This window comes from Ovis aries, chromosome 12, assembly GCF_016772045.2.
Source record: "Ovis aries strain OAR_USU_Benz2616 breed Rambouillet chromosome 12, ARS-UI_Ramb_v3.0, whole genome shotgun sequence".
Taxonomy (NCBI): Eukaryota; Metazoa; Chordata; class Mammalia; order Artiodactyla; family Bovidae; genus Ovis; species Ovis aries.
In genome coordinates, this window is record NC_056065.1 from 49,119,479 (window position 1) to 49,144,248 (window position 24,770).

The 24,770-nt window shown below is 53.4% G+C and overlaps 1 protein-coding gene across 3 annotated transcripts in view; it reads right to left on the reverse strand.

Annotated features, from left to right (window-relative positions):
- PRDM16 (PR/SET domain 16) overlaps nt 1-24,770 on the reverse strand; it is a 337,617-nt gene that overhangs the window by 158,635 nt on the left and 154,212 nt on the right. For all 3 annotated transcript variants that reach the window (XM_027975737.3, XM_042257375.2, XM_027975736.3), the window contains exon 3: nt 20,232-20,282. In XM_027975737.3, the coding sequence (XP_027831538.1) occupies nt 20,232-20,282 (51 nt within the window). The remainder of the gene's footprint in view (nt 1-20,231; nt 20,283-24,770) is intronic.

Genomic DNA, 24,770 nt, shown 5'->3' on the forward strand with positions numbered 1-24,770 from the left:
CGGAGCCAGGGGAGAGGGGAGACTGGGCCTCAGGGCAATCGGATCCTCAGGCTGTCATGCTGGGCCCAGTCAAACAACCATGTTCTCAGAATGGCCTTCGAAGCCCTGGGCCTTCGGTGCAAATAGAACCCAGGCAGATGCCGCTCCGGGGCCAGAGACATGTCCTGGGGGAGCATGAGGAGCATGTCCAGGGGAGCACGGGGGACACACTTGGAGGCAGAGGAGGGGCAGGCCCTGAGGGGACCCTCAGGTGTGTGCTGACTGCATTGGAGCAGAGGCCGCGCCCAGAGGAGCCACCGTCTGGGCAGGCCCTCGGCCAGGGAGCACTCCTGCCACAGACGGATCTTCCTGTATGCGGGCAGGCGGGCCCCCAGGTACAGTGCAGAGGGTGCACAGCTTCCAGCCTGTTCCATGCCTGGCAGCACCTCGGAGGGTGTGGACCAACTCAGAGCTGCTCTGGATGGAGGACCCAGGCCGAAGGGCACTCCTGTCTGTTGTTATTATTACTGGTGTCACCCTGTTCAGTTTAGGGCTTCCCTACACTACTTCCTCTGGAGAAGGCGATGGCACCCCACTCCAGTGGTCTTGCCTGGAAAATCCCATGGATGGAGGAGCCTGGTAGGCCGCAGTCCATGGGGTCACTAAGAGTGGGACATGACTGAGCGACTTCACTTTCACTCTTCACTTTCATGCACTGGAGAAGGAAATGGCAACCCACTCCAGTGTTCTTGACTGGAGAATCCCAGGGACGGGGGAGCCTGGTGGGCTGCCGTCTATGGGGTCGCACAGAGTCGGACACGACTGAAGCGAATTAGCAGCACACTACTTCATTATTGCCAAATTCAGACTTAAATTGAATAAAGTAGGGAAAACCACTAGACCATTCAGGTATGACCTAAATCAAATCCCTTATGATTATACAGTGGAAGTGAGAAATAGATTTAAGGGACTAGATCTGATAGACAGAGTGCCTAATGAACTATGGACGGAGGTTCGTGACACTGTACAGGAGACAGGGATCAAGACCATCCCCATGGAAAAGAATGCAAAAAAGCAAAATGGCTGTCTGGGGAGGCCTTACAAATAGCTGTGACAAGAAGAGAAGTGAAAAGCAAGGGAGAAAAGATACTCCCATTTGAATGCAGAGTTCCAAAGAATAGCAAGGAGAGATAAGAAAGCCTTCCTCAGCAATCAGGGCAAAGAAATAGAGGAAAACAACAGAATGGGAAAGACTAGAGATCTCTTCAAGAAAATTAGAGATACCAAGGGAACATTTCATGCAAAGATGGGCTCGACAAAGGACAGAAATGGTAGGGACCTAACAGAAGCAGAAGATATTAAGAAGAGGTGGCAAGAATACACAGAAGAACTGTACAAAAAGAGCTTCATGACCCAGATAATCACGATGGTGTGATCACTCACCTAGAGCCAGACATCCTGGAATGTGAAGTAAAGTGGGCCTTAGGAAGCATCACTACGAACAAAGCTAGTGGAGGTGATGGAATTCCAGTGGAGCTATTTCAAATCCTGTAAGATGATGCTGTGAAAGTGCTGCACTTAATATGTCAGCAAATTTGGAAAACTCGGCAGTGGCCGCAGGACTGGAAAAGGTCCGTTTTCATTCCAATCCCAAAGAAAGGCAATGCCAAAGAATGCTCAAACTACTGCACAATTGCACTCATCTCACACGCTAGTAAAGTAATGCTCAAAATTCTCCAAGCCAGGCTTCAACAATATGTCAACCGTGAACTTCCAGATGTTCACGCTGGGTTTAGAAAATGCAGAGGAACCAGAGATCAAATTGCCAATATTCACTGGATCATCAAAAAAGCAAGAGAGTCCCAGAAAAACATCTATTTCTGCTTTACTGACTATGCCAAAGCCTTTGACTGTGTGGATCACAACAAACTGTGGAAAATTCTGAGAGAGATGGGAATACGAGACCACTTGACCTGCCTCTTGAGAAACCTATATGCAGGACAGGAAGCAACAGTTAGAACTAGACATGGAACAACAGACTGGTTCCAAATAGGAAAAGGAGTACGTCAAGGCTGTATATTGTCACCCTGCTTATTTAACTTATATGCAGAGTACATCATGAGAAACTCTAGGCTGGAACAAGCACAAGCTGGAATCAAGATCGCTGGGAGAAATATCAATAACCTCAGATATGCAGATGATACCACCTTTATGGCAGAAAGTGAAAAGGAACTAAAAAGCCTCTTGATGAAAGTGAAAGAGGAGAGTGAAAAAGTTGGCTTAAAGCTCAACATTCAGAAAACTAAGATCATGGCATCTGGTCCCATCACTTCATGGGAAATAGATGGGGAAACAGTGGAAAGAGTGTCAGACTTTATTTTGGGGGGCTCCAAAATCACTGCAGATGGTGATTGCAGCCATGAAATTAAAAGATACTGACTCCTTGGAAGGAAAGTTATGACCAACCTAGATAGCATATTGAAAAGCAGAGATATTACTTTGCCAAAAAATGTCCATCTAGTCAAGGCTATGGTTTTTCCAGTGGTCATGTATGCATGTGAGAGTTGGACTGTGAAGAAAGCTGAACACTCAAGAACTGATGCTTTTGAACTGCGGTGTTGGAGAAGACTTTTGAAAGTCCCTTGGACTGCAAGGAGATCCAACCAGTCCATCCTAAAGGAGACCAGTCCTGGGTGTTCACTGGAAGGAATGATGCTGAAGCTGAAGCTCCAATACTTTGTACACCTCATGCAAAGAGTTGACTCATTGGAAGAGACCCTGATGCTGAGAGGAATTGGGGGCAGGAGGAGAAGGGGCCAACAGAGGATGAGATGGCTGGATGGCATCACTGACTCGATGGACATGAGTCTGAGTGAACTCTGGGAGTTGGTGATAGACAGGGAGGCCTGGCGAGCTGCGATTCATGGGGTCGCAAAGAGTCGGACACGACTGAGTGACCGAACTGAACTGAACACTACTTCCTCTACAAAGGGCACTCGTGTGGGCTTGGGGCTTGTCTCTGGGTTTTTGCAAGCTCTGCTCTTCTCATGATCCCTCGGCACGGAGGCCAGTTTTGGGGAGGAGGTGGCTGGGAGCAGCCCTGAGGGAGTGCAGGCACCTGGAGGCGTCAGGGAGGCCTTGGCCCAGGTTTCTGGGTCTGCATCATCCCAGGTGCTCTGTAAGGGCCTGGCCAGACCGGCTCCTTCTGGCTCTGCTGGCAAGAGCCATCAGCTTATAAACGGGCACTGACTGCCCCTCCCCCCAGCCCTCTCCGTGCTCTGACGGAGGGAGTCCTGGGTCTTCCGGGTCCAGGCAGCCCCCAAGACAGCCACCACACCGATGGCACAGACAGACCCTCATCTGTCAAGGAGCAGCATGTTTTATTACTAAAAACCCAGAGCTAGACAACTGGGGCTCAGGCCCTGGCTCTAACCTCTCAGCTATGTGACACTGTGCAGGTTACTGACCCTCTCTGTGCCTTGTTTACTCACCTACAGAATGGGCTCTGGTTAATCACACATGTTGGCCCCACAGCCAGCCTTTTGTAGCAGGTATAAGCACCCAGGCTCCCTTAGTTCTGCCTTCCCCCAGAAAATCCCCTGCATGGGAGTCTTCAGTTTAGCTTCAGACAGCTTGGAGCAGAAAGGGGATGGAGAGGTGGACACCCTTGTCCTCCTGCCGCCTTGTGGCCCAGAACCGCAGCCTGACAAGCTCCCTTTTAAAAATGTTTTTCTTTGCATTTTATTTATTTACTTATTTATTTCTTCTGGGCTTTCTTTGTGGCTTAGATAGTAAAGAATCTGCCTACAATGCAGGAGACCTGGATTCGATCTCTCAGTCAGGAGGATACCCTGGAGAAAGGAATGGCAACCTACTCCAATATTCTTGCCTGGAGAATTCCATGGACAGAGGAGCCTGGTGGGCTACAGTCCATAGGGTCGCAAAGAGTTGGACACAACGGAGCGACTACACTTTCTGAGTTGTGTGGTGTGCGGGATCTTAGTTTCCCAACCAGGGATCAAACCCACGCCCCCAGAACTGGAAACACAGAGTCTTAATCACTGGACTGCCTGGGAAGGCCCCTGACAAACTCCCTCTGACCAAGAAGCCAAGCAGCCATGGTCTATGCCTACTGTGAGCTGAACAAGCCTGCCCTGCAGGGACAGTTCTAAGCTGGGCACAGAGCAGCCATGTAAGAAACACAGGTCCCCCAGACTCTGCCTCATCCAACAGGGCGACCAGGATGTCACAGCCCCAGCCTCAGCATGTTACCTGCAGGGGCAGGCCTGTCACCTGGGAGTCTGGCTCCAAGGGCGCCCAAGCAGGTCCCCACCCCCTGAGGGCCCGGCTGGGTGGGGAGTGTGGGTGGGCGGGCGCCGTCCTGCGTGCCGACCCCACCCGGCCGGCACTCAATACCCCGCGCTCCAGGCCCTGTTTACCAGAGAGGGTGAGGGGCCTCTCACTGCTGAGTAAACACACTTTCCAAAGGCCTCTGCTTTCTCACCCGTCCAGCTTTCCAAATGCACATTATGAATTGGCCGGCTTATCAGAAGGGCCGTCTGGCGGTTAAAAGATGTTTCCACGCATTGTGAGGCTGCATGGAAACCGAGTCATGTCAGCCTCAAGGACAAAGGAACTCAAGTGTTTGAGACGCAAAAATATTTTGACCTGACTACATCATTTTTCAAAGGAAAAAAGTAATTCGCGGCTCACAATTCACTTGCTATCTCGCAGGAAGTCCTGTATTTCTTATTAACTCCCCAAGGCCTGCTTCTCTGGGTGAGAGGTCACCGCGGAGGGGCAGCGTGTGAGGGACATTTACGAGTTTTCTTTCCGTCGCTTCCTGTTGTTTTTTTCTTTTTGGGCTGCCTCTTGTTTGCAAGGGACTCAAAACCACGCTGCCCTGAGCCTTATCTCCAGGGTCCTCCCAGACCAGGCCCTTGAGCAGGGCACAGGGTGTCTGCTCTGCATTGCCAGGTCGGAAACCAAGGCCCCGAGAGGTTAAGTGATTTGCCCCAGGTCACGCCCAGAACGGCGGAGCCAGCGTGGGAGGTCCTGCGGTCCGGCTCCCTCTGTGGACGTCCTCTCCTGGTTCTTTGGTTCCCTCGTGGGATGATGCTGTCTGGTGGGACCTCAAGGGTTCATCACCGTCTCTGTCATCACTATCGGCATCTCTATCACCACCCCCTTCGTCCTCTCCATCATTTCCATCACCGTGGTTACCCTCACCATCATCCTCAGTATTCATCACCGTCATCATCACCATCACCTTCCCCATCCTCACCATCCTCAGCATCATGACCATCATCATCTCTATGGTCATGGTGACATCAGCACCATCCTCACCATTCCTCGCCATCCTCGTCACTGACACAGTCCTCGCCATCCTCACAGTCATCGCCATCACCATCATCCTTATCATCGTCATCATCACCATGGTCACCATCACCACCATCCTCATCTCCATCATTTCCATCACCATGGTTACCATTTCCACCATTCTCATCACCAGCACTCTCATTATCATCACTGTCTCCTTGGTCTCTGGGCCCTAAGCATGTGCCGGGTACTATTTTAAGTGTGCTTTGCACAGAGTAACTCACTTTATCGCCAACCACGATGTTGTGGCAGGAATTATTAGCATCTCTAGTTGTGAGGTGAGGAAACCGAGGTCCCAAGACTATAGTAAAGTCCTCGGACAGAGTCTTTTTCCTTCTGGGAACTTCTTTTCACCACCAAATCCTCCCAGCCCCCAGAAAGTGCTGTGGATGGCCCCTTGTGTGGGCTGAGGGGCAGCTCAGGGGAGGCTGAGTGGAGAAACAGCTGTGGAGTCAGGCTGAGCAAAGCTCCCTCTGCCTCTGATGCTCTTTGTGGGTCCAGCCTAAGAAGCATAGGAATTGGGGCAGTCTAGGAAGCACTCTCGCGGGCAGGCGGGGTAATTGCTCCAGCTACCATGGCAAAGGCTATACCCTAACTCCCAAGTGTGAGGGTGCAGGGGGCGGCCAGGAGACACAAAGCTCCCTTCCTCCCATGCCATGGGGTCTCCCGAGGAGGCAAATGATGTGTTGTGTTGGGAAACCAGGGAACTGGAGTGGGTTCAGGGCTTGAGGAGTACTGCAATGACACACTGGGGCCAAAAGGTGATTATGGAAGAAAAATCACAGGTGTTTAATAAGGGAGTGGGGGTGAGGGACGCACGAGTAGCATCTTCTGCACTAACAGGCAGAAGACGGGACTCGGCGTGTGACAACCAGTAAAACCAGCCAGGGAGGTGGCGGGAGCCTGCCCAGCCAAGGGCCCACAGCTGGTGCCTGGTCCTGGGGACACACGCTTCCCATCAGACCCTGAGGACCGTGGACGCCCTGGAGTGGAAGGTGAGTGGTCCTGCACAGTGCCTTGCTGGGCCCCCTCCCGCTGGCTTTTAGTGGAGCAAGTGTGCTGTGTACTGTCTGCAAGGCCTTGTGGGGGTGAGCTTGCCTGTCCGAACCCCAGGAAGGTGAGAAGCTGTCTCACAGGGTGACCGTGGGGCCCCCACACTCACCAGACATGACCAAAGTTTGTCACCTCCGCCAGACTCAGGGACACAGCCATGAGCATCAAGATGCAGCCTCTGTCCCCCCAGGTCCTGGCCCCAGCGTGGCCTGACTTTGCTCACAAGAGACACAGCCACTTGCTGGGGCACAGGCCTGTCCTCTTTGCTAGATGAGGACTTGGTATTAAGTTGCATCCTGGGACTTGCCAGTCAGTGCCCACCTGGACCCTCCTCCTGGGTGAACTTTTCGAGACACGAGCCTTCCCCAGGGCCCATCCTGCCTCTCAGAAGCCACACGTGGGCAGACACGGGACGAAGATGCCCATCAGCCCCCCATGTGCCCACTGGTCCAGACCTTTCCAAGGGCTAATTTGATGTTTTTCCCCACCTTGCCAGTTCCCTTTTATTGTGCCTCTGCATTTCTCGTCCAAAACAGAAATACAAAGGGAGGAAATCTATTCAAAATTCCTCCTCCTCGTTTTATTTTTGTAGCTCTCCAGGGTGCCCACGCTTCAGATTCCCTTCCGATAATTATCTGCCCTTTCGGGGCCTTGCTAACCCAGAGCCTGGTGTTCGAGCGGCAAGAAGCAAGCGCTGGCCTGGCCATGGCACATGGACATCCTCGGTGACTCTGAGACCCATGAGCTCAGCCGGTCCCCTTGACACCTGGTCCGAGTGGAGAGGTGGGTTTTCATTATTGCTTTTTGTCTTTGAATATCTCTCCTTACGCTCAGTTAATCCGTGATGAACAGCACGTCAGACTCTTCTATGCGATAATTTTCCATCCCTGCAATGTGCACATTTCTGTGGCTCATACTCTGAATCTTGGCCATTGCTCAGAGACAACAGAGGCAAGGTTCCAACACACAATAATAAGTCCTGCCTTTTATGACTTAATGTATCAACACTGTACTGGAGAAACATCTTGTTAACTGGGTGAGAAGAGACTGTTCGCCAGCACGGCCCTGGCTGATGGGAGTTGTGTCGGCTGGAATGATGGGTCCCATCAGCAGATGGAGAGCTGGTGCTGAAGGTGAGACTGTTCAAAGGAGATGTTATTAAGTGAGAAAATGATGCTCTCATGCCAAATCTGGTAGATTAAGATTCCCATTCCTTCTGGTGCAAATCAATTTGTTATCTTCATAATTTCTCCTCATCTATGCCAGGGGACGCTAAGGAGGAATGGCCCAGAATAACAACTCCTTAGCATCACCAAGGGCTTCCCAGGTGGCTCAGTGGTAAAGAATCTGCCTGACAATGCAGGAGACACCAGAGATGAGAGTTTGATCCCTGGGTTGGAAAGATCCCCTGTAGAAGGGAATGGCAACCTACTCTAGTATTCTTGCCTGGAAAATCCTATGGACAAAGGAGCCTTGCGGGCTATAGTCCATGATGGGGTCACAAAGAGTTTGATATAACTTAGCGGCTGAGCACACAGAAACACCAACTTATGAGGATAAGGACAAGCCCATGTGACAAGATGGGGCATTTTTGCCAGAAATGCACAGCACAAAGAGCACAAGAGGCTTATGGAAGCTTGTCTGCCATAAGAGGAGTGTCTGACCTGGAGCATTGCAACAGGGCCTCCCCGGGGAACCAGGGACAAAGGACAAAAGCTGTGCAAGCCCCTCTGCACGGGTGACGGGTCTCAGAACCTGAGCCGTGGGGTGGAGGTCTGCTAGAACACAGTCTGCTGTCTCCAGCACCGGGGACAGCGTCCTGCTCACAGTAGGTGCTTGGGAACCATCTGTTGAACCGGTAGCTCCATGGTAAAGAATCAGCCTGCCAGTGCGGGAGACAAGGTTCAATCCCTGGCTTGGGAAGATCCCCTGAAGAAGGAAATGGCAACCCATTCCGGTATTCTTGCCTGGGAAATCCCACAGAGAGAGGACCCTGGAGGGCTATAGTCCACGGGGTTGCAAAGAGTTGGATACAATTTATTGACTAAAACACCACCGCCACAACAATTTGTTGAAGGCATGAGTGAGTGAGTGAATGAGTGAATGAATGAAGGGTGTTTTGAGATGATGCAGAAGTGGATAAAGCACCAGTGATTCCCTAAACGAATCAATCAGGGTAAGTGAGGTTATGCCCCCTAAACAAACAGCCTCTGAGATTCAGAAGCCTGACCAAAGCTGCATTCCTGCTGCTCGCCTGGCATGACACACAGGGCAGCTCTGCTCAATCATCTAGAGTTATCCAGAACCTTCTGGGTGCAGCATCTGAGGGCAGAGACCGCTGCAGGGTACCATGCTGGCCACTGGTTGCTGAGCTAGAAGTCACCTGCATCTCTCATTGCCACTGGCCAGATGGCTCAGCCTACCGCAGGGCAGGCAGAAGGCCCAACCGACCTCGGTTCTGGAAGGCACAGTCACACACGTGGGTGAACAGCACTGATGGAGCCCACAGGAAGGCAGGGGGAAACCCGGACCACAAGGAGGTAGTAACCTAACTATCAGGAACGCTCCCTGTGAAATGACCACAGTCACCAAAGCATTAGGCCCTTTGCCACTTAGAGTGTTGTCACAGACCAGGAACCATGTAAGCACTTACTCAACTTAACATATTTAATAACGAAAATATCCCATACAGATACTATTTTTAAAAAATCATCCATTATATCACCACAAAGAGTGATGTTACTATTTTTGTATATTTCCTTCCAGCCTTTCTGTATCATGTATGTCCTTATTTGTGAGTATATATTTTATATAAGATGTGTGTGTGTATAATACACCACTTTCTGAAAATCCTTTTTAAAAAAAGTAATAGCCTTCATTTTTTTGTTTTTTTAGAGTTTTGGGTTTATGGGAAAACGAGTGGAATGTGCAGAATTTCCATGCACCCTCTGTCTCCTCCCTCATCTCCTCCCATCACCGGCCACTCACTTCTCCTATTTTTATCATCTTGCATTAGTGTGGCCACTTAGCCAATATCGATACATCATCTGTTCAAGTCCCTGACTGTCACCAGAGTTCACTCTTGCTGCTGAGCAGCTGCGGGTTTGGATAAATACGGTACCCTACAGCACCACTGCCCTGAAAACCCTCTGTGCTCCCATATTCACCCCACTCTCCCACTAACCCACCAATCTTTCACTGTTTCCATAGTTTTGCCTTTTCCAGAATTTCATGGAGCTGGAATGGTACCGCATGTAGCCTTTTCAGAGTGGCTTCTTTCACTTAATAATATGCATTTAGAGTTCTTCCATGTCCATCTGTGGCTTAAGAGCAAAGCTCTCTTGTTAAGGCTGGGATCCGAGTGCCTCTTTCAGGGGTGTGTTTATCCTGCCCACCTTCATCAGCCTCACAACCCATCAGTCAACGTCAACCAGAGGAAGCCTGGCTGGGTCCTCCAGAATTCCTGCCCACAAAGCGACCTGGGACATCTCCCACAGCCAACCCAGCATCGCCTTCCCCTGGCAACTTGCACCGAGCCTCCTTCTGAGGACCAGAGAGTCATCCTCAAGGGTTACGAGCCACCAAGTGATCTATGAAAAGTGTGGGGTGGGGGAGCTGCGCGGACAGGCTGCACAAGAGCAGCGGGCTGGGCTTTGTTTTTTCTTCTGAGCTTTGCCACAGGCTCCGTTCTGTTTCCACATGCCTCGAGTAATTCTCCCTGCTTCAGCCCGAGCCTGGGAACTGGCCCTGTGTCAGCCCCAGGGCCACCTCCTCCAGGAAGCCTGCTGCCATAAACACATTACTCTCCCGCCCCTCTACTGTGACTATACCCCTCCAGTGGGAGGCAGAGAGTACGTTCCCATCCTGTGTGGTTGGCCTCCCGGTGTGAGTAGAAGCAGCCATGGGCTCTGTCTGAGCCCAGACATGATGTTTACACGTGTTGCCTCCTCCTTCTCTCCTGGCATCATTACCAGTACAACACTCCCTGTGAAGCCCACTGGACAAGGAGGAGACTGGACCCAGCCATCAGCTTGGAACCAAACCCAGCCGAGCTCCGCCTAGGTCAGCCAACTTGCACATGGGTGAGGGTCACTGAGTGTTGTGTTAAGGGTTTGGGGTGGTTTGTTACACAGTGCCATTGTGCAATAGCTGACTGATGAACCAACTTCAATTACTCCAGCCCAACCCACTCTCACCTTTCTCTGAATTCATTCACATTTGGTGGTTTAGTCACTAAGTTGAGTTCAACTCTTGAGACCCCATGGACTATAGCCTGCCAGGCTCCTCTATCCATGGGATTCTCTAGGCAAGAATACTGGAGTGGGTTGCCGTTGCCTTCTCCAGGGTATCTTCCCAAGCCAGGGATCAAACCTGGCTCTCCTGCAGGCAGATTCTTTACCAATGAGCTATGAGGGAAGCCCTTCACTTATATTTATCCAAATGCAGTTCCTGAAGGTGTGTCTAGATGAGCTGTGTCTTCATGTCTGGAGGGCAATACACAGTATAATACACAGAGACACAGTCTCTGCAATACACAGAGACTCGGGGATACATGCTTTGGGGTCATGTGGCTGACCCTGGAAAATCCCTGGCTTCTCCACTGAATCCTGTGGCCTTAGGCAACTGACAAACTGTCTGCAACTTAACCTTCTGTGCAGGGAAGTGGGAGTAATAGTACCTGGGGGAGACTGGGGTAAACGAGTGGATGTGTGTAAAGCGCCCGGCAGGCTGACACCAGGGACCACGACAGTGGTCAGAACAGCAGTAGTGCCCAGGTCCCAGGGCTTGTGGTGGGAGGGGCAGCCTCGCTGGGGGCAAGCGAGGCTCCAGTTCCACTTTCCCTCTCACGTGTCTGCTGTCCTTCTTCCCCAACACCCATCCCAAACCTCCAACACATCAGCACAAGGCACCGTCAGCCCACAGCAAGGTGAGCCCAGAAGCTGCCGAGGGAGCGGGGCAGAGCCCGTGGGCTCAGGACTAGGTGCTGACCAGCCCCACACGACCCTCCCCCTGGGCACCCACCTGTCCCTCAGCCACCTGTGCCTCACACACCTGTGCCACACCTGCCTGTGCCTCTCACGGCTGAACTCACACACCTCTGCCACACACACCTGCGCCTCACACACACACCTGTAACACAACCCCGCACCTGTGCCTCACACACACCTTTGCCTCTCACACACCTTTGCCTCACACACACACCTGTGTCACCCATACACAGGGAGCCAGCATCGCATCTCCCAGAAGTCATGAGTGGTGGTGAAATGAGAGGTAGGTGGACCTGCCCCATCCCCAGGCCTGTGGCAGCAGGCGGCTTCTCAGGGCTGGTGGTGGTGGGGGGGGTGGGTAGAACACAGCCTTCCCCAGAGTTACCACCTGCCAAGTGAGCCTCAGAGACCCCCACACGCCACCCCCGTGGGAGGACAAGGCCCTTCTTGCTTGGCCAAGTCCTGGGCCAAGAGAAGAAAGGGAAGCCTCTTCGGCCCGGGGGGCCGCAGAGGGCCCTGCCTGGAACACGTGCCCACAGGCCCCGAGACCTTCACAGCGACACCATCAGGGGCACGAGGGGACCTCAAGAAACTGGCCCTCCCTGGAGGCCCGGGTGCTCTGCTCACACCCCAGGGAGAAGTGACACAGCTCAAGGCAACCAGCCATGGGCGGGTCCCTAGGGTGCACAGCACCCGCCCCGCCACCCTTTACCCTGGAGAGGAACAGACCATCTTGACAGTCAGTGTGTGTAAAACCAGAAGTCAGCCTTAGACTCAGACCGATAACAAGGGCACGGATGAGCTGCCGGCAGGTCTGTGGAGCAAAGGTGAGGCTGGAGGCTTCCCGGTGCCGCGGGCAGAGGACACGCCCTGGAGCCAGCAACGGCCATGGGCACACATGTGTCTGCCTTCAAAGCAGAAGACGCTGAGCAGGCCTTGAGCTGATATATTTTTCTCTCCTAATAGCACGGCACGATTTAATTAACTCGCCATTGCACCCACATGAACATGATGGAGTTATCGACACCACCATCTGGCTCGTATAAAGCCGGTAATGTGGACAGTAAATCCTCTTCATCACCCGCTACCAGCAGAGCCCACCCCTCCCAGCCACCTTCCCCCAGACTGTCCGGGCTTCCAGGACACCCCAAGATGCCAGTGTGGTTTCCAGGAGAGCAAAGAGACCTCTGACCTGCTGCAGGTGGTGTTGTCACCATCTCAGAGTCAGGTGTCTGCTATGGGGCCCAGCCCCCTGGTGCCCCAGCCGGGGCCATCCAGAGCCGAATGGTCCCCTTGTCCCATGCCAGCCACAATGGCCACAGGCCCCACTGTCCATTCAGCAGGCCTGGCTCTGCCCAGAGCTCTGCCCATTCGCTATCTTCTCAACACCCAGGCCACGCAGGGCGCTAGAGACTGTGACTGTCCTCTCCCCTTTTACAGAGGAGGAAACAGAAACACAGAAGTTCAAGGCCGAGGGTCACAGCATCCGGGGCAGAGCCAGGTTCAGGTGTGACGGATCCAGCCCAGCCTCCCCAGGTCTCCAGTGAGAAGGAGAGGGGCCTTTGTCTACTGGGCGGGTAAAGCCGATTTTCAAGTTCTGAATTTGTCCTTTGAAATCAGTGACCCTTTATCTGTCTTGCTTTGAGGTTTGAGCAGAGTGTCAGCAGGGTGAGGAAAGGGCCTGACCACCGAGAGGAGTCCTCATGTCACCAGCTCCCAAGGAGGGGCTTCTGCCTGCTGGGCTCTGGGCCACTCAGGCCCACCTCCCTCCTCCAGGACCTCCATCCCAAGCTGCAGGCCTTTCAGCAGGTTTCACAAGGGCTACTTCAGTAGGAGAAAGAAAATCGGGTTCCATGCTTTCTCAGCAGAAAAAGAGAAGAAACACACACCTCTCATTCCTCCCCCGACCCCCGGCAAGGTCCTCAGGGTAGAGTGGGTCTGTCTGAACAACTTCCCCTCTCTCCGCCTGAGACCCTGCCCCCCAAGGCAAGGGCCAGTCCAGCTAAGATGAAACATTCCTCAGACAGGCAGGTCTGCAGCAGGTAATAAACTACTGTGAAGAAAATATAATACCTGCATCTCTTCCCAGTTTGATCTGATGGTTTAAGCTGCTTTCAGGTACCCCTTGGGGTGAAGGGTAAGTAAAATCAGCCCAACTGTGGGGGGCACAGAATACAAAAACTCACATTTATAACATCGGCACGCAGCCTAGACCTGCCTGTAACTCGGCCTCCACCTCCGTACTGCTGTTGGCCCATTAATCACCCTTATCTGCTTGGGGTGGGAAGGGGCCACAGCACCACTGCCATTCCCGCCCCCACCCCCCTCCACACCCCCCGCCAGAGGCCAAGTTCAGGTGCTGTGAGGTGGCCAGAGAGCAGAGTCCATCCGGGCCACTGAGGTGGAGGCTTTCAGGCTGTGGCCCCTCCCTCAGGCTAGATTTTCTACCCTGCCCTGGGCACCAGAGTCATGCCTAAGGGCCTCTTCAGATAAGCCTCTACAGTCGTGAAAAAAAGAGGCCTCCAGGAGGGGCAGGGGGAGGGGCAAGAGCCAGACCTGGGGCTGGTCCCCAGTGGCTGAGGGTCCCCAAGGCCACCAGCCCGGAGCCGCCTTCTCGGGAAGGGGACCAGTGGGGGCGGGGCTTTCCGACTTTCTGCGTCTTGGCCCCATTACACCTCTCCACTCTGCAGCCTTTGATTCAGCAAAATCAAGGATGCAAACTTCTTAGGAGTACTTAGTTTCCATGGCAACCGAAGCTGACCTCAACATTATTGTTCTCAAGAGGGGACTGACTTTACTATATGTTCATTCACTGAATTAATGGACTCCCGGCCCTTTTATCAGCAGCCCCCCGACAAAGGAAAAGGAGGCCTGTCTCCAAAGGGCTTTCAGCCACTGTCCGGCCTTTGTCCGGGGCTTTGCTGGAACGAAGTGAGTCTATTCAGCCCGAGATTATCAAAATCAACTCGGAGCTGTCTCCGTGGCAGCTAAACACACTTTGATTTCATAAAGACATAACCGATCCCACATGCAAATTATTAATTGTGAGCCCAGGCCGCTTAGGGCTTGGGACTTTGCTGGAATGTTTTTCAGGAAGAACTTGCATAGTAGATAAACAGCGATTGAATACTAGCACCCGGGTGGCTCCTAGGTGTTGCGGCCTGGGGTGGGGGGGTGGGGGGTGAGGGTTGTGGGGTGGGGGGTGAGGGTGCGGCGATGGGGGGTGGTGGTAAAGAGGAAAAGAAAGGATTTCTAGAAGTAACCTCGCTGGCACAGGCAAAGCCTAACAGGGACAGTCTAGCTTGCTCTGGTCCCAGTAAGACTGGCTGACCGGGACACATGCTCCCCAACCCCTTGTCCTGGAGCCTCGGGGCTGACTGGTCTCCCCATCTCTTGTTCCAGTCACGATCCTTCCCTCCCTGCTTGCCTTCCTGGCCCTCCAGCCACCTGGAAAATACCTCAGTTTCCTCCAGGGGAAAAACAATGCAAAGGGAATAAATCACATAGAGGGTCACAGACCATAAACACCTGGATAGTTTGTGTGCTGGATTCAAACCCCCAAGGCACAGCCTGGGGGCAGCCTGGCGGAGACCTGGGGTGTGCAGACTTCTCAACTAATTGCTGCACAAGACACTTGGCAGCTGCCTGTCCATCTCCACTCCCACCTGCCTGGTCTTCCTGGCTCCTGGTCATCTTTAGTTCAGTTCAGTTGCTCAGTCGTGTCCGACTCTTTGCGACCCCATGAATCGCAGCACGCCAGGCCTCCCTGTCCATCACCAACTCCCGGAGTTGACCCAGACTCACGTCCATCGAGTCCGTGATGCCATCCAGCCATCTCATCCTCGGTCATCCCCTTCTCCTCCTGCCCTCAATCCCTCCCAGCATCAGAGTCTTTTCCAATGAGTCAACTCTTCGCATGAGGTGGCCAAAATACTGGAGCTTCAGCTTTAGCATCATTCCTTCCAAAGAAATCCCAGGGTTGATCTCCTTCAGAATGGCCTGGTCTTCCTGGCTCCTGGTCATCTTTAGTAGTCCCCAGGTTCCCCGGGGAGGGACCCAGGAGACTTCAGGATGCGCATTACCAGAGGCTTTTCACCTGGGCCAGGTTGTAGAAAACACACATGTACAACAGCCCAGTGGGACAGGCCAAAGTCCTCACATCCAAACAGTCATTTTGGGAATTATCGTAATTATCAATCAGTCACCCTATTGGAGAGTGCCAGGCTGGGCTATCGGATGACTTTTATGACCTATAGCATTTTGTGCGGAATAACAGGGAGAGATTTATGGACTCATCATGGTCCCACTTCAACAGCAGGCTTTATTAGCTCAATTTATTTTTGACTTTCCCTCCGAGCCTCGAGCTCCCCACCTCTGGCCCAGCTCTCTGGCTGAGGTGACTCCAAACTGCAGGGCCTCTGGAGGTGCACCTGTCCCAGTTCAGACCTCAGCCCCATGGATGCAAATTCCTGATTCATTTATTTATTTTGGAGAGGCAGGGGGCAGTGTGGGTAGAGAAGCAAGGGAGAAGAAAACACAAAAATAAAAAAAGAAAAAGGTCATTTCCCTCTGCATTTTCTGCTTGTTGTACTGTATTAACATGTCCTCCCTTTTCAAGACGGTCAAAGGAAACAAGATAAAGCGAGACAATGGGGCGGCCATTGGGGGCCTGGTGTTTCCCCCTTTCATATCACCAAAGAGATTGAATCAAAATTCTTTCAGCTGATACCATCTCCCCTGGTGGACTACACTCTTGTTAACGGATAAATTCAAGCCCTCCAGAAAGTCAAAGAATAAATTTAAGCCTTTTGCCAAATGTCTATCCTATTGGATTTTGATAAGACGGCCATTGAGTCTTAATAATGTCTTCCATCCATTTTCAGCGGGCCCTTAACACAGCTCTTTATTTGTCCCCAAAGCCTCTTCGCCCGGCCTTTTTATTCCAGGCTCTGGCAGGCTCTCCAGGGAGCCAGGCGCCCCCAGTGATGGATGGACAGCTCCTAGATTATCTCCCGCAGATGTTTGCTCTCCAGGAGCCCCGGGCTTTCCCTCTAAGTAAACAGAGACTAAATAGAGTCGGCTGCAGCCAGCAGTCCCAGAGGTCCCGGCCTGAGGCTAGAAAAGGTGATGCTGCTGGACCTGCAGCCAAAGTGACTTTTGCAGGGAAGTGCGTGAGCATCCAGAATGCACACCTGGGATGAGTGTGGGGCAGCCAGGCACCCAATGGAGCAGGAGCACTTGGGTGTGCTGCACACAGGAGGGGATTCAAGGAACCAGTGGGTGGTGGAAGGAGGATGCAAGAATGTGAAGATAGGGGGCAGGGTGGAGGAGGGGAGGAATGGAGAGCAATTGGTGGCACCGCAGGGGGCCGCAGGAGGGACTAGGGGACAGAGGTACACAAGAGACCAAGACCGGTTGGGGATGGAGGCGACCTGAGGGAGGGGCGCAGGAGCGTTCTCAGGGCGGGTCCAAGCCTGGTGCAGGCTCCCAGGTTGTAGCTGCTATCTCTCCAATGTGAGCCCAGCTCTGCACCAGAGATCCTGGGTTCAAATCCCGCCTCCCCTGAGGATATGGGCACCACCAGCCTCCTTGGGCCTGGATTTTGTCCTCTGTAAACTCTGACAGGTAGAGTCCCTAGCCTCTTCAGCATCCTGGTTCTTTAATACCAAGAATTTATAACCTCCGCTTCCTACAAAACATCACCCTTTCTGCATCTCTTGTGTCAAGCCACTGATTGAATTAGTTACATTTCACTGAGGGTTTCCCTGATGGCTCAGACAGTAAAGAATCTGCCTGCAACGTGGGAAGCCTGGGTTTGATCCCTGAGTCAAGAAGATCCCCTGGTGAAGGGAATGGCTACCCACTCCAGTGTTCTTGCCTGGAGAATCCCATGGACAGAGAAGCCTGGCAGGCTGACAGAGAAGTCCATGGGGTTCCATGATGCAGATAAAGAGCAGAGAGTGTGATTCAGTGAATCCTGAAGTTGAAATAAGTGATGCTCAGAGGTGTCATCTGACCAACCCCAGGCTGCATAGCCTCGGCGCTTCCCTGGAGGACCTTAACGTCCCCAGATGTGTGTGTCTTTGGAGGAGGAGAGGCCCTATTCAGCCAGACACCAAAATCCTAAACTATAAGACTGATAAATGGGGTCTATCTCCTATTGCCAAGGAATACCTAAATCAATCCTTAGCACACTGAGGCGCGTACGGTCCTCTCATGTAACAAGCACGTGTGTGTCTCCAAAGCTGTAAGGGACACAGCTGTGAACTTCCATTTGGGAAGAAGGTCAAGAGAAGGCCGCACTGACTGTCCTCCGTCCCCCGCTGCGGCACCCCAGCTGCCTTTGCACCTGCGTCTCTCTCAGCACCTCTTTTCCTCTCTCCCTCTCTGGGAAGTAACCAAATGGCTCCCGACACCAAGTTAAGGTTTCAATCATCGATCAATGTGACCCTGGGTGCCCACCCCATCACACTTGATGCCCCAAATGCCTTGCACTAAGTTTAGTGTGAGGATGGGAGAGTCCGGGGATTCAGAGGAGCGCTTCTCCCTGAGGGCAGGGTTTTCCGGGGAGGTGGACAAAGCCTTAGTGCGGAGTCTCAGGGGCTGGGGATGGGAGAGTGGCTCTCAGAGCAACAATGACCCCAGTCCCTTAGGCTCTGCTGCCCGGCACTGGCCTCTCTCAGCTGCTATAGCTGCCATGGGCATCTGGTCTGGTTCCGTGGGCACCCTTCCGACAGGCCTTACAAAGGTCTGCATCTGAAGGGAGACTGTGCCAAGCTGGGCAGTTGTGAGTGGGTCCCTGGCTGGAGGATGCTTGTGCCCACTCTGTGTGGAGCTCTCAGAGGGACATCTGGGCCACAGTATCCAAGGCCTGCCGTCCACAGTTTGTAAAAAGGAGAGGCCACGTTGGAGACAGCACCACCTCAGGGGATAGAGGATGCATCCCTTCCTCCTCACGACCTTAACCTTAGACCCCACCTTTTGACCTCCTGCCTTGAAGCTTGCCCCCAGGCCGGACAACCACAACCGACTGCCTGACCCACCTCTCACCTCCCGCCCTGTGTGAGCTCCTTCTTAGAGGAAAGATGAAGGTTCCATGTTCCTTTTAGTAGTTGAGAGAGGAGCTGACTATGGTTCCTCCGCGTGGTGGGTGGAAGCACCTCAGTTCTCTGAAACGCTGTGAAAGGCGCAAGGAAGCTGCTCAAGTTGCTCTGGCCACCTCCTCCTTTAAGAAAACAGAGTTCACTCCCAGGGTCGGGGAGGGAGAGGGACACGGCCGGGATTCACTTTGGGGCCTGTGGATGCATTTCCAGGAAGAGAGGCCTCAGGCCCCCGGGCAGTGCACAGGGAGAGGACACTCTGTCCCAGCTCTGCTCAGACATAATTGCCCCCCGGGCCAGACACAGACGCGCTTATGGAGACAAATGAGGCCGAAGGTCACCCCTGCCAGAGGTCACCCCTGCCAGAGGTCACCGCAGGGTCAGACCACATCCCCCATCACATGGGTTTTCTCTGAAATCAATGTCTCTGGGGTTGACCCTGGTGAAAAGGGAAGGCCTCGGCTCTTAGGGCTCAGACCCCTGGGATGGTGGGTCCCCCAGTTGCCCCGACACTAACCAGCCAGCCAGACACAGGAAGAAAGTCACAGAGATCGGCGGAACCAGCAAATTGCTTTCTTGTCACTTCCAGACCAAAAGAGGACTTTTCATGCTGACAGGAATGTATGCTCAGGCAGCGTTTTTGGATCCTCCTGGGAGAGGAGACAGCACCTCACAAGCATAGCTCGGCGATTCTGACACTAAGGAAACAGCCCCCAACAGCGGCTGCGTAGCCTTGTGCTGACCCATTGCCCCAGATGCCCACCCTGTGCTTCCTGACGCGGTCTGGGTACCCTGAGAAGATGGACTCTCTCAGCTTGGTCCGTACGATGCTTTGAAGTCAAGATGCCAGGAGAGAAAAGGCTATTTCGATGCTGGAAAACCCAAAGACTGCAACAGCTACCACACGTATTTATATCTGTGTGTTTGTGTGTCTGTGTGTTGTGTGCATGTCTGTGTCTGTACAAGTGTGTGTCTATGTGTTTGTGTGTGTGCCTGTGTCTTTCTGTGTGGATGTATGTACGTGAATATACTTATGCATGGATGGCCCAAATTCTCTAGATGTTGAACTCCAGCTGACAAACGGCTTCTGGGTTTTGGGGTGATTTCTGCACCCCTCCCCTCTGCTACCTGCCTAGCACGCACATGCAGGAATGCTCCTGCCTGTGGGTGCGTGCTTTCCTCTGTGTGTGTGTCGGGAGGTGTTTTCCTGGGCCTGGCCCACTCTCTGGGCCTTTCAGATCTCGTGTTTGTCGACCGGCTGTTACGCATCACCAGGGGATAAAGCCCACATTGACACTTTTTCTGTCGCCTGACACTCTGCTTACTCAACACGGTGCCTGAGCCATCTTCGGAGACTGAGTACAACGAAAGGCTTTGTTGAATCTGCAGCCAATTGTGCTTTTCTTCTCTATGTTCTTTTCATGTGAGTATCCAGTGAAGATAGTTAAATAAACACAATCTGTATTTATTTCATTTCTATGCAACTGACTGGCCCAAAGCATTCCCACATGCGCGGGGCTCGCCTTGGTTCCCGGAACCAGGTTGGTTCTGTGAAGCGAGCTGCTACCTGCTGCCCCATGAAAGCCAGTATCCGTCTTGATCCCTGGGGAATCACGTGTTCGACCGACCACAGATGGCCTTGCACTTGGGAGCTCAGGCTCAACCAGAGCGCAGGCTCGACGGGAGCGCAGGCTTGACGGGAGGGGAAAAGGCGCAGAACCAGCTTGCCTACCTTTTGGATGCAGCCCTCCTGTGATGACACCTCCGCATCCGTCAGCATTTGCTGCAAAACAATTTGGAAAAGGGTTGTTAGTTTCCAACTGAGCATGGTCCTCGAGCTACAGTGGGCTATACACATGCAAGCAGAGCGAGGAAGCTCTGAAATAATAGGGGTAAGGCGGGTGGCTTCTCCGTACTAAGAGAACTGGGGTCCTCCCCGATCACAGGGAGGAGCCACACTGTGGAGCTCAGCCACACTGTGGAGCTCACTGTGGAGCCACTGTGGTGACTGGGTACAGACTGCACATGTGGCTAGGGGCACTGTGGTGCTTGAAATGGGTAAGGGGCTCCTTCCTTGTTTCTTGGGGTGAGCCCCTACCCCAGCAGTGAGCAGTGGCAGCAGCAGGAAGTCTTCCCTCCTCCCACCACCATCCCGCCCATGGACATGGGCTTAGGGCATCGAGGAAAGTGCCAGCCACCCTGGGTCTTTCTTCCACCCAACGGCTTTGACTTGGAGCTTTCCTTGGCTCAGCTCTGAAGAGCTGTAGCATTTTGCCTGGCTGGCATCTCCTCCTCAAAGCCACCCAGTTCCACACCAGAGGGTGATGTTTCAGTGACAGGTCCCAGAGCCCTTTCTAAGCTATGCAAACTCACAAATTAGCAGCATCAACGGGATTTTCCCTTTTGGATCACAAGTACTCTGCACAAACACGTATATAAATTTGTGATGTCATTTATATAAGAATAGAAACCAAGATGGAAACCAATATTTGGAGAATGAGAAATGGGGTCAAACCCAGGGGTTTTGTTCCCCCTCCCCTTATAACGACACCACTGCTTCTTGAATGACAAGCTCGGAGCAGAGTGCCCGCCAGTGCCCATGCAGGTCAGGTCAGAGGACCAAGAGGCTCCATTCCAAACTCTGGCAGATCTGCCCAGACTCAGCTGTAATAACAATAAGTCATATTTTTAAATGTTGAGAATTCTAACCAATTGGGGATTTTATGTTTCTTTTAATAGATTCTGAAGTTGTGGTTTGGAATGCGACTAGGAGTGAAAACAGAGAATGAGGCAGAAGAGGCAGACACGGACACACCGGGGAAGTCTCTCCAGAAGGGCCAGTGAGAGGTCAGGCACCTAGGTGCTCAGGCCCTACCGGACCTGGGTGGACAGGGCCCAGGGGAGAAGAGCTAGCTTCAGCCCTGGGGGCTAAGCTCTGCCAGCAGACGGGCCAGTGAGGCAGTCCTCTTGTCTGTCTGCTTTTCACTCCCAAATTCAGAGCCAAGAAGGGTGACTGGAGCCCGGGCAGCCCTAGGACAGGAGAAGAGAGGCAGACCGCCTGGGTCCCAGGAGAGCCTGTGTTGTCCAGGAAGAGGCTGTGCTCCCCAGGGAGGGAGAGGGATCACTCTCCTCCTCCAGGTTGCTCAGGCCTGCACCCCACCTGGGGACCCTTGTCAGCATTACGCAGAACTGAAGGTCCCAGCATGGGCCCCAAGTCCTGCAGTTCACCCACTTGCCCCTTATGACAGGGTGGCTTGAATCAGAGGGAGAAACACTGTGTGTTAATTTTTCTAAGCCTCACAGTCTTCAGGGCCAGGACAAAACTGTGGAAGGGGCCCCCCATCTGAGCGACTCCCCTTCCCGGGTCCTGTCCCCTTGTGAAGGACAAAGCAGGCCCCCACCCAAAGCCTGCCATGGAGGAGCCTGAGCCTGAAGACCTGGCGACGCCACTCCTCATTGCCTTGCTGCTGCAACCCCTCCCAGGGAAGGGGCCTTGGGGACCTCCTGCAGAGACACCCAGCAAGCATGCTGACCACCAGGCCACTCTCCTGGGGACACTGAGGAGCTGGACTTCTCAGCCAGGCCCAGCTCATGGCACTGCCACAGTCACTATTGATTTGGGGGGCAGCTGGAAACCGGAGGCTGCTTTTGGGAGACAAGAGTGCTCAGAGCAGTTCCTGCCCATGGCTTGAGGGCCTGTGCTGGTGGCAAAACTCCAGGCTGAGGGTACAGAAGTGGGTGTTCCAACGGTACCGTCCTCGAAGGTCAAGATGCCAGTGCAACACGCGGAGCAAGAGAGACCGGACAGAGGAGGCTCTCAGTGTAGGGCCAGGCTGGTGGGACAAGGCAGATGAGGGTTCCTCTACTGCTCCTTGGAGCCTGGCCCTGGGCTCCCCTTGGACAGGCCCAGCTTGGGGTGCTTCAGCTGCAGAATAGAGCCCCATCCAACCGTGTGATGCAGAGAGAGCTGGGGGCGTTAAGCCCAAGCTGGCCGACACTCCCATACAGAGGAAGTCTTCCTCCTGCCAGGAGATCTGAGCGGGTCCCAGGACCATCCTGTCCCAGCAACTTCTCTCTGCCTCCCACTCCCCCTGATGTGACAGCCACCTTGGCAGGTGTGACCACCATCACCCCTGCTCTTCACTGACTCGCTGACCTCGGGTGAAAGTCTGCCCCACGCACCCCTTCTGGAGCCTCTGTCCCAGCCTTCTCGCTGCCAAGTCCGCCGCTTTGCTGAAAACCCTCTTTATTTTGCTTGCCGAGCCCTCAGCACAGGCACTGCTGGCCAGCCGGCTGTTGGCAGTGGTGGTCTCTGCTCTCAAGCCCGTCTCCGCACCAGCAGAAGTATTAGGTGTGTTTTGATTAAGCAGTTTAGCCAAAAAAGTGAGGTTTGACCTGGAGCATTTGCTCCTCTCAAGGGTCTCGGTGCCAGGACTGAGCTAAGTGGGGTTGCTCAAAGCATCTTTTTTTGACTCTTAAAATAAATAGCCTCTGTTCTCCGAAAAGTCAGCCCAGAGGAGACACACATACACAGACATCCATATGCTCACAGCTCTGGAGTTCTGGCGTGTCCCCTGAGGGGGCTAGGCTTTCTGCTTGGTGTCACAAACGAATCCCAGAAGGTTTCTCTCCCTTCGAAATAGTCTGTTATTACAGGATCTGAAAACGTACAAACAGGAGGAAACCCAGATGGAGCTCCGAACACGTGGCTTCCAAAACCAGAGAGAAACAGATGAAGTGCCCCCGCCTCCAGACCGGCCTGTGGTCCAAGAGGTCATCAAGTGTTCTCACTTATTGACCTCTTCCTCTTGGCTTTGAAGCCCAGGCCTCTATACCCTGTTTCTCTCTGTCCAATGCTAAAGCCACATTTCTACCTACCCAAAGAGGTGTATTTGTGTCTAGAAGTGGCTAAAAGATGATTACAAGGCCCCTCCCCTTGAATGGGCCTCTGTGGCCTGGGCTAGGGCCGTCTATGCAGGTCATTGCCCAAGGCTGTCCTGGGAGGTGGGGCGGGGGGCCCCAGGGGTTGATGGAAGGAGCCCCCTCCCATGCTGGCCTGGCCCTGAGCCTCACTCTACCACCCTCTAGGAGACTGGGGGACACATTCTGGGCAGACAGGTCAAGCTCGAAGCTGGTGACCACCAGCCCCAACCTGTGGTGAGCTGCTTTGGACCACACATAGCCTCCTGTCACAGAAGGGTTTTAGACCAAATAAGCAGTGCCCTCAACTGGACCCAGTGAACTGCTGATCAGAATCCATCAAACCGCCCCATTGTCAGCTCATCTTAATCCCTGCAAAGAACACCCACAGCCCCACGTGTGCATCCTCCCGTCCTGGGAAGACGAGCTTTTTCAAGAACAATTCTCAGGCTGAGTTTTCTGACCAAGTCCAAGTCCAAGTCCTACCATGATGGCCACATTCCCTGGTGTAAATGCCGCAGTGGCTGGCGCTGGGCTGTAGCGGTGACCGGAGGACAGTGCAGGCAGTCCTTCTGGGAGCCTTAGGCGGGGGTTCTGGAGGGGGTTGCTTCCCGGGCGCCTCCGAGGCGGCTCCCGCGTCCTACTTACGGTAGCCCCATCTGGGCTAAAGCTGGGGTTACCCCGGCTTTAGAGATAGGAGACAGAATCTTGGGAGTTAGAGTGACAGGGCAAAGGTCAAAGAGCTGCTGGGGTGCTGGCAGCCACGTCCGAGTCCGGCTTCCTGAATCCAGAGGAACAGGCTGGGAGGCTGCCGGGTGGTGCGTTGGGTAGAAGGGAGCCACACGCCGACCCTTCCGACCAGAGTCACACCTGAACCCCAGCCAGAAGCTTGCAGGAGCCCCCCGCCACCCCCTCGGCGGTGTGGCCTGGGTGGTGTCCTGCTGGCAGCGCCCCCAGGAACCATCAGGGCAGTTAGTCACTGGCCAGCCCGCTCTGGCTCCCAGAGCAAAGGCTCCAGCGGTGTTGACACAAACTCTTGAGCTCTCAACTGGGAGTGGGTCATATTTATTTATTTTTTGCATTAAAAAAAAAGGGAAAAAAAAAACTCCGCTTGGCTGTGTTTGAGCTACAGAAATGATTTTTTTGAAAGGCGCCTTGGACACTGTTTTTCGCTTTTATGGCTAAACAGATACTTCTCAGTTCTTTCAAGTGAGATCCTACCCAATGAATGGAGACTCTCTCTTTACTCCTAAGAAAAATATTTACACAGTCAAGTACAGCACGAAAAAGGACCCAGGCTCCTTCAGAGGGCCCGGCCCGAAACGCATATAGGTCTCCTCGGCACGCTGTT